Source organism: Calidris pugnax, unplaced genomic scaffold (assembly GCF_001431845.1).
Source record: "Calidris pugnax isolate Ruff unplaced genomic scaffold, ASM143184v1 scaffold135, whole genome shotgun sequence".
NCBI lineage: Eukaryota > Metazoa > Chordata > Aves > Charadriiformes > Scolopacidae > Calidris > Calidris pugnax.
The window spans coordinates 350,090-363,691 of NW_015090961.1; the positions used below are offsets into that span (position 1 = coordinate 350,090).

At 45.5% G+C, this 13,602-nt stretch overlaps 1 protein-coding gene across 2 annotated transcripts in view; it reads left to right on the forward strand.

Moving 5' to 3' along the window:
• Positions 1-60: 60 nt before the first annotated feature.
• FKBP15 (FK506 binding protein 15) overlaps positions 61-13,602 on the forward strand; it is a 31,678-nt gene continuing 18,136 nt past the window's right edge. Inside the window, exons 1-14 of one of the 2 annotated variants that reach the window (XM_014952335.1) lie at positions 61-197; positions 1,440-1,549; positions 2,242-2,332; positions 2,988-3,057; positions 4,284-4,358; positions 5,466-5,564; positions 5,993-6,142; positions 7,137-7,205; positions 8,540-8,683; positions 9,142-9,287; positions 10,688-10,736; positions 11,582-11,701; positions 11,936-12,035; positions 12,775-12,878. In XM_014952335.1, the coding sequence (XP_014807821.1) occupies positions 142-197; positions 1,440-1,549; positions 2,242-2,332; positions 2,988-3,057; positions 4,284-4,358; positions 5,466-5,564; positions 5,993-6,142; positions 7,137-7,205; positions 8,540-8,683; positions 9,142-9,287; positions 10,688-10,736; positions 11,582-11,701; positions 11,936-12,035; positions 12,775-12,878 (1,383 nt within the window). In that variant the 5' untranslated portion in view covers positions 61-141. The remainder of the gene's footprint in view (positions 198-1,439; positions 1,550-2,241; positions 2,333-2,987; positions 3,058-4,283; positions 4,359-5,465; positions 5,565-5,992; positions 6,143-7,136; positions 7,206-8,539; positions 8,684-9,141; positions 9,288-10,687; positions 10,737-11,581; positions 11,702-11,935; positions 12,036-12,774; positions 12,879-13,602) is intronic. The other variant, XM_014952336.1, reaches the window with a different exon arrangement.

Sequence of the window (13,602 nt, forward strand, 5' to 3'; positions counted from 1 at the left end):
CCCCGCGCGGCCTCCCTTCCTTTTCCCCCTCCCCTCCCCGCGCCGCTCCCGTCCCGCCGCTGCCGGAAAGCGCGGCGCTGCCGGGCAACGCGTTTTACGACATCGCGGGAGGGCGGCGGCGGCGGCGGCGGCCGGTCCGTGATGATGTTCGGGGCGGCGGAGGAGGACGACGCCGACTTCCTGTCCCCCGCCAGCGGGTGAGCGGCCGGCGGGGCCACCCCTTCCCTTCCCCGCCGCCGTGAGGGCCCGGCGGCCCAGGCTGGCCGGGTTTGAGCGGGGATCACGGCCTGCGGGGCCCTCCCCGCTCCCCGGGGGCTTCTCTGGTCGGGCAGAACCGCCCGGCGGGGTCGGGCCGCCGCCCTCCCGTGACGGGGTTCAGCTCCGGTGGGGGCGGAGGGGCAGCCCGGTGTCCGGAACAGGCCCTTCGGGGGGCCCGGCGGTGGGGAGGGGGCTCCGGGGCCGAGCCCGCCGCCTGAGGGGCCCTTCTCCCTGAGCCCCTTCCAGAAGGGGATGGGGGCGGCTGCTCGGGGCGTGTGGTGGGGAAATGGGGCGTTTTCACTTAAATAAGGGTATAATGGAAAGTCCTGAAAAGGCCAGGTTGAGGGATTGTTAAACAAGAACGGCCGCTTCAAGCGGGTTCAGCACTTTTCAGCTTTTCTTGGTGTCATTTTGACATGTGGCACCTTCAGCTCTTCACACACTGTGACTTGGTGCCACCTGAAGGTTCCTGGGCCCCAGCGGATCCCTCTGCTCCCTCCTCGCCCTCTCCACGGAACTGCTCTTCTGCCCCTCTCACAAACTGGTCCTCTCTTCTCTTTAGTAAATGATTATTTTTTTAAAGCATCTCATGTAAAATGCTGCCGATGCACTGTCAGTGGTGTTGTCCTTTGTGGACTCTGCTCTGTGGTTTGAATTGTTCGCTCGTCCTGTGGTACCAGGGGTAGGGGAGCTTAAATGGGCTTAAAGCAGTAAAACTGCTTGTCTGCAGCGTTAAACCTTCTGCCCTTCGACCAAAGAGCATAAAACTTAACGGGAGACATCTCATGAAGAAAAGCCCTGGTGCTGAATGGTGGCTTCTCTGTTACCATGTCGGTTTTGGGTTTTTTTTTGCAATATTGTAACGATCAGCTATTCCGTATGAGGGTAGTCTGAGCCATTGCTTTAAAGTAACTTCCTTTTTGGTGTAGCTTTCGCCCTTGTTTGTTCCTTGCAGTAGCTTTTGAGGAAATGAAACACAGTCATGCTACTTAACCCGGCCTCTTCGTCTAAAAGTTCTGCTTATTCAAAATTAAGTGGCTGCTTAGTCTAGAGCTGCTTAACGTCCATCCCTTTGCTTATCTCTAAAGTGATGGTAACCACGTTATAACTTATAATTAATGGTGTTCCTTATCTATAAAGCCCATGTTAAATAAGGTGAATTAATTTGTTTCTTTTTCTAGTGCCAGGTTGGCCTCTCTCTTTGGTCTGGATCAAACGGTCTCAAGCCAGGGAAATGAATTCTTCCAGTACACGGCCCCAAAGCAGCCTAAGAAGGGTCAAACGGCAGCTGGTGAGAAACTGGGCTTGAGGAGGGGAGAGAAACTGTGCAGCACGTGTCTTGCTGGGAGAATGAGGGCCTTTGTGAAGAGCAGCAGTGCAAATAACTCGCTTAGCTTTTCTTTAATGATAGTAGAATCGTAGAACTGACTAGGTTGGAAGGGACCTTTAAGACCATCAAGTCCGACCATCAACCTAACTCTGATAAAACCCATCACTAACCCGTGTCTCTAAGCACCATGTCAACCCGTCTTTTAAATCCCTCCAGGGATGGGGCCTCAACCCCTTCCCTGGGCAGCCCATTCCAAGGCTTCATAACCCTTTCAGTGTAAACATTTTTCCTGATACCCAATCTGAACCTCCCCTGGTGCAACTTGAGGCTGTTTCCTCTTGTCCCATCGCTTGTTCCTTGGGAGAAGAGACCGACCCCCCCTGGATACACCCTCCTTTCAGGGAGTTGGAGAGAGCGAGAAGGTCTCCCCTCAGCCTCCTTTAATGATATTCTTAATGATATTCTCTTCCATTAGTACCTGCTCTGCACCTGGTTGCTCTAGAATCCTTTAGTGACTTTGCAGTATCACCTTTTGCGTTGTAACCCTCTGCTGGAGTTATTTTTTCCTTGGGGGAAGGGATGTGTGGTGGCGTTGTTGCTGGCCGTGGCAGTTGTGTGTCACTGAGAGGTAATTCCTGCTTTTCATTCTCCAGCAGGTCAGGCAGCCCAGAAGGCTCCTGTGGCCCCGGCAGCTTCAGGGGCACCATCGGTGTTTGTGGCCACCGCGGTTCACGCTTATCGATAGTAAGTGCAATGATGGTTTCCTGCGTTACCTTGAGAGTTGGCATCTCTGGGAGCTTAATAACTAATTGCAAAGGGAAGATATTTTTGGATGAGTGGGAAGAGACCATTGCTTTATAGACACGTGTCTGCTTGGAACAAATGCTGCAAGTCATGCAAGTATCTACTTAAATAAAGTTTTGGTTATTGTGCTGCAGTTTGAGTTTATGCAGTTGTCAAATAAATAGCAAGTTCTGGATTTGGCTGTTACAGGGAACTGCATCCTGGGGCCCTGGCCTGACATTTGCACTTTTTCCAGGCAGCTCTGTCAGATGTTTATGTCTCATGGGCTTCCTCACAATGAACTGAGGCCCGAGTAACAGCAGTAAAACTCTCTGTCCGTTTGACACTGCCATCACATAAAAACCCATCTATGGATTTGGTCTGTGAAAATTGGATCTATGAAAAGAGTAGTTTTCAACTCAAACTGCATAGTGTGTGCTTCTGTGATCTGTGAGTGAGCAAGACAGCTGTGGTTTCTTTAAGCTGAGAAAGGTTGCCTAACATGAATAGTCAGGAGGAAAGGGCCCTGAATCATAAAGAGGAAAAACTCAGCAACAGTAGAGAGAAACCTGAGGCAGGGATGGTTCTGCAGCTGAATGTCTCGCTTGTCTTCCAGTACAAACGGGCAGTACTTGAAGCAAGGCAAGTATGGAGCAGCTGTGGTGGGGAACCATGCTACTAAAGAGGTGAGAAACACTTCACTACCGTCACGTTTTCGTGCCCGGAGCGCACTGGTATGAGGCAGTGTTTCTCTGAGCTCACCAGAATGCCTTTGCTTTTGCTGCTGGGGGTCTTAGTTCTGCTGGTGCTTGCGCTCTTCCTGCCCTCCTGGGTTTGCTTATGGCTTATCTTGGCGATATCTTCCCTTCCTGCTGTCCACAAGTTTGGGAGATCTCTTACAGCTTGTGCCTGAAATCTCTTACAACTTGTGCCTGGAAGTTTCTAATGTATCTGGAAGTGATTTTGATCTTTATTCAGAATGTTTTTGACAACTGGATCACAAATCTGTGCATGTAGAAATGAACATAAAGCAAAATTTTGTCCAATAGTACAGAGATGCTTTGCTTAAGTTTTGTTATTTTGGTATCAAAAATATCTCTCCTCTCCAATCCTTCCACTGGAGCGTTCAGTAAATCAGTGTGTTTAAAAACATATTTTGAGTGCTCTGATCTGTCCTTGATGTTGGTATTTATGGTGTTCCTATCCCCCAGTCTCTAATCCGCGTTGTCTCACTAAGCTTCTGCTTTGGCAAGAACAAATAAAATAGCAGTTTAGTAAACAAATTCCTGAGTCCCTGCTGTGAGAGGTGTTCAGGAGTGGAGTTTGTGGGGGAGCTGGGACGGACGGGGCTGGCAGAGGAAGCTCAGATACTGCACCTGGGGCTGGTGGCTCAATCCCAGCTCTGCACGGCTGTGCGGAGGGAAGGAGCCATTAGAAAAGCACTTTTCCTCACCAGGTCATGTCTAGTAGAGCTGAATATGTCAATATAACGTTATATCTGCATTGTTTAGTACTTGGAAAGTTCCCTCCAACTTATTATTAGTCAATCTCACATTGGTTTTGCCTGTATACCATGAGTTCTATGTATTCAAGGGTTAGTGCACCATCTTTTTATGCAGTAAATGTGAAAAATGTGGAATGAGGTAAAGCATCTTGCTTATTGCAAAATAATTAGTTTGAATTGCTTGGTTCCTGTAGCTAAATAAAGCTTGCATATTTTCGAGGGGTTTTAATTGGTGTATAAAATACAGTGTTAAGTATTTTTGCTGTGAAAAATGTTGCTGCAAGGTGTGTTTGGCCAATAAATACTGTAGCCTTAGGCTCAGAATTTACCAAAGCACATTAGAATTGAAGAAGTTTTGAGTTTCTGCTGTTTGTTTTTCTTCTCTGGCCAATTCCTTGTGGAATCCAGTACAGGATCCTCCTTTACATCAGTCAGCAGCAGCAGATCGCAACTGCAAGGATCCATCCGGGCTTCGTGCTCACGGTAAGAGTCTGGATTAGGAAAGCATCCCGTGATCTGTGTCGTTCACAGCAACCAGGGAGTTGACTCTAAAATGCTTTCGTAAGTCTTTGATGATAGCCTTTGAGATCAAACATGTGCCTGGCACAGCAGGAGATGTCACAGTGACCGTTCTGCTCCTCCTCCTCACGTGTTGCACAAGAGACTGTTGCATCTGCCTTTGCAGAGCACTTCATTGGTAGATTTCAGTGTGCAGGTGCATATGCTGTAGGAGGTGTATTATCACTTCTAGATCTCAGAGGAGATATTTTGAGTTTTGCAGTCCTACAATGGATAAAAACAGAACAAAATTCCTCTTGCTTAGAGTTTGTAGTGAAGTGCCTGAGAGAACAGGGCTGAGCAAGCAGAAGGAAATGATAGCGAGGAAGTGTTTTCTCTCAGAAATTTGACACTCAGCATTTTCTTGCTGATAAGAACAATTTGGAGCATTGTAAGCCCTAAAATGGGATCTCTCAGGAAGTTCTGGTTTCTGTCAGTTTTCCAGAAAATCGGTGTGTTGGCTTGTGCTCTTAGTTTGTCATAGTTTGACATAAAATTTCTTGATTAGATAGATGGAGATTCTACTCTGAAATAGAATTTCAGTCCAAATTTCTGGTCAGGATGCTAATTTGCTCTTCAGCTTTATAAGCACGTTTTGAAAGATTAATGGGTTATGTACTCAGCTAGCAATGACATGGATTTTTAGAAGTGAGGAAAGAGTGACTCCTCCAATCAGTTCTGGAAGTCTGAATAGAATCAACGCTTATGAAAAGGAGATTACTTGCACTTAAAAATCTCAGTGTATTTTATATAACCGAGCCTCAAAGAACCTTGTGAAAGCTTTCACCACCTTGTTAAAGCTGCAGCATCTATGAAGATGCTACATCTATTTGCTGAAGTGTTTGAGTTATTATAACGAGCAATAAATCAAAGCTAATTTGTGTGTTCTGACCGGGGGTGGTCATACAGCGGGGTTCTGCCTCCGCTTAATTTCAGTACCTCTTAAAGTTTCTTTTGGATGTGGAATTTCTTTTTATTTTAGTTGAAAACATCTGTTCATGTATAACACAGGACTGATTTCCTTTCCCACAGGTTCAACCCAACAATTACAGTACCTTCTATGATGATCAGAGACAAAACTGGTCCATCATGTTTGAATCAGAAAAGGCAGCGATGGATTTCAGTAAACAGGTAACTGCTTACTCCGTTTGTGTGAGGTGTGACTTGCTGGCCCGTTTGGAACAACGGGCAAATCAGGACGTATCTCTGAGAGCACCTTATTGCTGAAGGGCTGTAAAAGCTTTTTTTATTGAAGTTCAGCTTTGAGTGTCTGCGTCACCGATTGAGGCAGATCCGTGATGAGCCTGGCTGAGTTCTGTTTATCAGCCACGGGTCTCAGAGGCAGGGAGCCTGTTACTTCCCATGGGATTTCTAATCAAGATTCTCAAGTGCTGTAAGACCAATGGCTCTGGCACAAGGGAACACGGAATGCCTCTTAAGTGTGTCTGTAACCTGGGCTTGGTCAGAACAGTAAGAAATGGATCAGATTGGTAACGAGTGATAGTGGAACTTGCCGCTCTCTTCGTGGCCAGGGATGTTGACAAACTTCCCTTCCACAGGTCTGCATCGCCAAATGCAACAGCTCCCCAGGGCTCGACTCGGTCCTCTGCCAGGATCTCCTCCTTGGAGAAGGGCAGGGAGTAGAAGCAGGAGACTCTCTGGAAGTTGCCTACACGGGTTGGCTCTTCCAGAACAACGGGCTTGGACAGGTAAGGACATTTCTCCTAATCCTGAGTGAGTGTGATGATCCCTGGAAAGAATCTGCTGCATCTAGCACAGTACTGGTGGTGTTAAAGGTGGTTTTTCAGTCACTTAGGGCACCCTACGTGAGGCCATATGTGTTATCTGTAGAATAATAAGGGATTCCATACTGTTCAGGAGGAGATTAAGATGCTTTAAGCATTCATAGGCACTCACACATGTTAGTGTTAATGAAAATGGTGACAAGGGACAATGAAGGGGTAGAAGGAACTGTGCTCCTTTGGAAACGGCTTGAGGGATAAGAAGAGCCTTGTCTGACACAAAGCACATCTCCAGATATTAACAGAACAGGATTGCTTTTACATCCTCTTGCAGCTGTGTCCAATCCAGGTTGCTAATAAACAGAAGAAATGCTTTGATGTTTCAAAGCATTACCTTTAAAACACTTCTGGTTTTACTATTAGTGAAATTCATGGCAAAGAGTTTTGCATTCGCATCCATCTGCAGTTGAATCTCTTTGCTATAAAAAAAGGGCTTTTGGGTTTTCATATCTAGGGGATTTTTTTGTTTTTCTTAGTCTGCCTGGCATGCTTCTCTCTACGTACCACTGGCACGTAGCAGAGCTTACTTGTAATCTCCTGAAAGAGTTGTTCAGCTGCATATGTCTTAGTTTAATGTACAAAACTTCTAGACAGTTGTTTGCTGTTTGAGATAAGCCTGTTGTGTAGTGTTTTACTTGGTCCAGTCTTGTCCTGACCGTCAAGCTCAAAGCAGTTTTAAAGTCTCCAGCTCTCATCCAGTTCAAGAAATTGTACTGTGCAATGGGCTAGAAGCTCTGGCCACGCTCTGTCTTATGTCTGTGGAGAGTTAATTTTGGAAGTAGCAGAATGGGAAATAGCACATAAGAGATTGTAAGAGTTCATGGAATACGTAAAGTAGCGTGCGGAATTCTGAAACTGTTGGGAAATTCATGTATTCTGTGGTTTTTGTTCAACTCTCTAGGTGTTTGACTCAAATGTGAACAAGGACAAGCTGTTGCGGCTGAAGCTGGGATCTGGGAAGGTCATCAAGGTAGAACTTCTGGCACTTTCATTGTAATAATTGAAGTCTCCGAGTTTGAATTAAGGTTTTGTTCAGGATTCATATATGATAGTTCTGTTACATGTTTCACTTGGTAGGAAACACTGTAACAGTGACTTGTTCAAACTCTATTTTCTTAATTTGCACAATATACCAAGGCTCCTTGTCAATGGCAGAGTTAGAAAGGGTCTTGTTTGATAAAAGAAAAGCTTCCTGTTTTCAAGAGCTGGGGTTTGGGGGTTTTTTTGTCACTTAAGCCATTGTCTTGTCCTTGGGGAATGCCATTTCTAAGGGAGGATTTCAATTTGAGAAGAACTTCAGATTCCTTCCCCCTCAATGTGCCTCAGAAGCAGAGCAGGCGATAGCTCTGGTACAACAGCTGGGAGAAGGGCATGAGAGGGTGAAGACAAAGGACAAGTTTTAGGATGGTCTAGTAAAGATGCTGCCAAGAGTGGTTTTACTAAGTTCGTTCATGAGGGTTTTGATTGTAGTAATTTTTCAGTCCAGGTGGTGTGGTGCTCCCTTATGTTATTCCATAAAATCAGGTTGTGAATTGGAGATGCTTGTGTTCAGGCCACTTACATTACCCAAGTAATTCATATATGACCTGTTACAAGTTATTCTTTACTGAAGTTACACTAATTTTCTACTTTGTGGGTTTTTCACGTGTATCTTATTAATGTTGCCTGGATGAAGTGGTCATCCTGTGAAATCGCGGCATCCATTTGACAGTTTGCACTGCTCTAATTTCTAAATCTCCTTTGGTACAACCATTTTCTGTGGGTGCTTTGTAAATCTGACCATAGTAACTCAGAAATGATCTCTCAATGACATGGAGTTCATCCTTTCCCAGAATGTGGAGAGAGGTCACCACTGTGTGCCCTGCAAGCTGCACACAACTGCAGAATTTGAGCACACAGCATAGCATGCAATTCCTTTCTCCAGGAAATCAGTGTGATCTGTGAGAGCTGCTTAACTTCTGATATTTAAGACTTTAACCAGGTTTCTGGAACCATATGGAGACCTGGAAGCCTCCAGCCTTCAGGCTAGAGATTGCTGTATCTGTTTGATTTCGTTATCAACGTGTTGGGAGCTGCATCTTTATTCTCAAACTAATGTTGCAATTTATAATTGGCCATTATGACTCTCTGTAAGACAAAGGTTTAGTGCCGCAGACTCAGAATGAATAGGATTCTACAAGAATCTCTCTCTGTGTTCTGGAATCTTCTGCCTGAAGCAGTCTTAATCAGTGTAATTAAAAGAAAGTCTGAAGTTGGTGATCAAACTGTTCACTTTCTCTTTTGTTACGTCTCTGGAAACCAAAGGGCTGGGAAGAAGGAATGATGGGGATGAAGAAAGGAGGACGAAGGTACCTCATTATTCCTCCAGCGTGGGCCTATGGGGCCCAGGGGGTGGCTGGCCGTGTCCCTCCAGACTCCACGTTGGTGTTCGAGGTGGAGGTGAGACGGGTGAGTGTCTCCTGCCAAGAGTTTGTTTCACATCTGCTTTGTACCTGCTGGGTGGCAGCGTCTGTCTGCGGGGTGAGGAGCTGCTGTTGGCTTGAGAACTACAGCGCAGAAACTGTTATAAACCACATACCTCAGGAAGATCTTTAATTTAAAAAAAAAACCAAACAAACACAAACTCCTAAACCCCTAAAATCCCTCTAGGCTGTTTACTAAGACATGTCTGTTCTAACTGTCTTGGGATCTTTGCATTGTCTTATTTGTGAGTCACTTGAGAAAAAAAATGCTCTTAATGAGGACTAACAGGATATGAAGACTCAGCTTCTCCAGTTCTGAATCAGTTCTGTGCTTTTACTTGAAGCACATGAGCTTGTTAAAGGAGCAGACATCAAAAGTAACAAATTGCTGAAAACTTTTTTGGGAACCCAGAAAAACATCTGTTTTATTCCATGCTTTTTAAGGTGAAGCTGGTGAAGGAATGCTCTGCTTCGGATGGACAGAGCCTGAGTTCAAGAGATTCTGCTGCACCTTCTCCAGTGCCCAATTCCGACGGCTTCTCTGCAGACACTGGTTTCTTGCCTCCATCTACGATACCTCCAAAGCCCGGGTGAGGAGCAGCACAGTTAAAACACATTTCTCTATGGGAAGATGGGAATGCTCACTAACATCTGACACAGTGCTGCATTCCCACATCGCTGAACAGGAGCCAGCAGTGTGCCCAGGGGGCCAAGAAAGCCACCAGCATCCTGGCCTGTATCAGGAACAGCGTGGGGAGTAGGGCCCGAGAGGTGATTGTCCCCCTGTACTCGGCACTGGTGAGGCCTCCCCTTGAGTACTGTGTCCAGTTTTGGGCCCCCTACCATAAAAAAGACATGGAGGTGCTGGAGCGGGTCCAGAGAAGGGCGACAAAGCTGGGGAGGGGTCTGGAGAATAAGTCTTATGAGGAGAGGCTGAGGGAGCTGGGGGTGTTCAGCCTGGAGAAGAGGAGGCTGAGGGGAGACCTTATTGCTCTCTACAACTCCCTGAAAGGAGGGTGTAGAGAGATGGGGGTCGGTCTCTTCTCTCAAGTCACAGGTGACAGGACAAGAGGAAATGGCCTCAAGTTGCGCCAGGGGAGGTTCAGGCTGGATATTAGGAAACATTTTGTCACTGAAAGGGTTCTCAGGCATTGGACTGGGCTGCCCAGGGAGGTGGTTGAGGCACCATCCCTGGAGGTGTTCAAAAGACGGGTTGATGTAGTGCTGGGAGGTCTGGTTTAGTGATGATGCTCCTTGTTTGTTGTGTGGGGGTCTTATTTTTCTCAGTCAGGTTGACGGTTGGACAAGATGATCTTTAAGGTCCCTTCCAACCTAGAAGATTCTGTGATTCTGTTTGGCAAATGTAGGACCTCTGTCCCACAGGTGTGGCAGAGAAATGCTCGCTAGCAAGAACTGCAGGAAATTGTCTGCTTGAATGCTGACTTGCAGTTTTAAAGAAATAGAGATGAGCACAAATGAAAGAAGTCATTCCTCTCCAGACAGGCGTGATTTACCTGCATGGGTGCTGATACAACTGCTCTCATCTCAGGCGGCAGCATAGTCATAAGTTGGTCTTGGGTAATGGCCAATTTGCTTAATTGCAAATTTTACACTGTTATTTGTTTCTTAAATTAACTCACTGGGTCAGTCATCCTTTCTGAGGAGTTCAAGTATAAGTGCTAGTTCTGTTGCCGTAAGAGGTTTGTTATTGGACTTGGTTAAAATTGTACCAGAACAGGGTCAATCAACATCATTTTGCTGTAGTCAGCTGTTCTACAGCCATGGAACTTGCTCGTAATGATGTTCAAAATCTACAGATACTATTGTAAAGAATCTTCCAAAAGTCAGCTAAAAGAAATGGTCACAATACAAGAAAATGGTGTTCCTCAGAGGGAGGTGTGTTTGACAGTATTTGGAAATGCAGAGTGTTGGATGCTGAATTTCATCTGTGTTGTCTCCAATATCAATGTGCACCCCTTTGGCTTTTCAGGGAACCGGCTGTTCGGGCCAAGTCAAACTCCATCAGTGAACAACTAGCAGTAAGTGCTGTTGAGTTTTTTTCCTGATGAATTGGAAGCCTGAAGTAGGGAAGGTTGGTTGGTTTCACCTCTGCGTTCAGTGGTGCTGAAGATAAAGTGAACATCACACCACTGAGACACTCTGAAACGTTCACCTTATCAACAGCAGGTCAGGGCCGTGCTTTTGAAGGGATTAGTAGAATGTGAGGAACCTCAGTCTCAGTTCCTGCTCTTAAATGTACAGTTACCTGGACCATGTGGGTACTCACATGGCTAATTGTCTTCTTGGATAAATGGAGAAATTTAAAATGGATCACAAAGAATAATTGGGCCATTCAGTGTAAGTTTATACACCTACCTGAGAAGACGACTTCTAGCATGTGCCTCAGGACAGAAGAAGCTTCTAAAGAGCTTCCTCAATTAACACATTGTTAATCTTCTTGTTGCTGTGTTTTGTGCAGGGATAGATCTTCCTATGCAATGACAGCAATGTCATTTCAGAAGGAGAGTATATAAATCAAGCCAGATTTACAAATCAATGGTGTTACCTTGTGTGCCTGAAAATCATTTTTTCGGTCACTGAAAGATTAATTGTTAATCTTCTTGTTGCTGTGTTTTGTGCAGGGATAGATCTTCCTATGCAATGACAGCAATGTCATTTCAGAAGGAGAGTATATAAATCAAGCCAGATTTACAAATCAATGGTGTTACCTTGTGTGCCTGAAAATCATTTTTTCGGTCACTGAAAAATTGGAAGAACCAGAATAATTAAGTGACTTAGAAGAGTCTAATCCTGATAAATGTCTCTGCAATGTCTGAAAAGCCTGGGCTGAGAGACAAGGAGTAACTGCAAAGGTTTCTTCTAGAATCCAGACGTGGCAAAGGCGAAGCTCATCTCTCGGATGGCCAAGATGGGACAGCCCATGCTGCCTTTCCTGGCCGGGACAGCGGGGAGCCAGCTCGACTCCAGTGACTCGGAAATTGAGGTACATCACCAGTCCCATAAGTGTTGGCTGATGCCTTTTCCTCAGCATGAATTCCACAGAAAGGAGCCCATAACAATAGCTCTCCCTTTGTTCGCTATTTCCGTGGCAAAAGGCTTTAATGATTCCACTGTTTGGTGTAGTTCAGTTGGGTTAATTGGGTAACACCCAGCCTCAAGTGACCTTGGGGTCAAAGTGTTTGCTCGTTCTTTTGTAACATGCAGAAATGTTTTTTAGGATCCAAATACGCTGAGAGGGACGGCGCAACCTGTGGCTTCATCTTCAGTGAGACCATCACAGCCAGCTCACGCCGTGCTGCCCACAGTGTCCACACAAGGTAGTGTGCTGGTCAGGCTGGGGCTGGTGCAGAGAAATGTCACCTCCTCGCAGGTTTCAAGTACAAGGGCGGTGTGAATAGAGGGTGCCTTTTGGGAGCTGCCACAGGACCTGGTAGATACTTCTAATAACCTTGTTGATCCAAAGGTAGATTCATTCATAAAGCACAAGATGGAATTCCTTGGAGTAGATTCATCATGATCCTGTGTTCACGTTATTGCTTGAGGAGGAGCAGCTGCAGTGTGGGAGCTGCTCTGTCATTCTGTGTGCTGGGTAGCACTGAGACTTCTAGGACATGAGATTTGTAAACGGACCTGTTACAAACCCTTTCCCAGCAAGCAGAATTTTTTTTTGTTTGAAAATGATGGAAATAATAGCGAAGGGCATCAGAGCACTCCAGGGCAGCTCTGGAGTGGGCTTTGCCTGTATTCCCATGATGGAACCATGGGGTCAGCTGCTGCTCAGCTGAGCAGTCGGTAGAGTCGGTCTGAGTAATGTCTTGTGTCAGGAAACTTCAGAGCCACCTTTGTTGGAGTGAAAGAGGTTGTCTAAGTGTAGCTAGAAGTGAAATTTCTGTGAAAGATGACGCTTTTCTTGACCTTTTATCACTTGGTTGACTGGATTTAGTTTTCACAAGGCTGCAGACAGGCTGGTGTTAAATAATTTTGTGTTTCATGCTGAGTGAGTTAAATTATTTCTAGCGACTTTGTGGCACGCTGAATTTCTTTCTTCCCTTTCAGTACCTCAAGCATCTGGCTCTACACCCCCGGTATCTTCAGCTGCTTTGATACCTGCGACCATCCAGCCCCATTCAGCTCTGCCTGGAGGGACACAGGGCTTTCAGGTACCAAAACGAAATCAAGAATATTGGCACTTCTGTCCTTCCTCAGAAATCTTACTGTCATCTTCTTTGCTGGGAGCAGGAATTCTATAGCAGCGTGTAAGGGTGAGAATCCCAGGCTGCTGCTTCTGACTCTTCTTTGGCATTCTCAGGTTTGGAAACAAATGCCTCTTAAAATTTAATCAAAAAGGCTACTTTTCTGCCTGCTGGTGGCTTTTTACAATGGAACTAAGAATTAACCAGACTTTGTTTAGTATCTGCTTTCGTAGTGGATAAGATAAAAACTTCCAAGTACTTGTAGAGCAGGTGAAAACAAAAGCCCTTTAGTTTAAGTTTTTCTTGTTTTCCTGTGAGAGCTCATTTGCACACTGAAGGGGTTTGTGGGTCGTGGTTTTTCATCTGGCAAAAGAATAATCCTTTTAAAAGGCTTGTGGGGCTGCTGTAAAGTGAAGCAATCTGCCTGCTAACAGGGGAACTGGGGGCTTAACACACCATTTATTTGTCACATCAGGTAGTGACAACCGAGTACAAAGCTATCATACAGACACTTCTGTGAATTCTAAACCCAAGCTTATTATCTTATGGTTCCTGTAGTTATTTTTACTTAACCAGTGATGTGGAGGGTTTGGAAATCAGTGGCTTGTGCCACATAGAAGTGCTGTTTGTTTTTAAAGGGTCCAGGCAGAAGAAGAAAATATTTTGTAATAAAAACAAACACTATGTATAA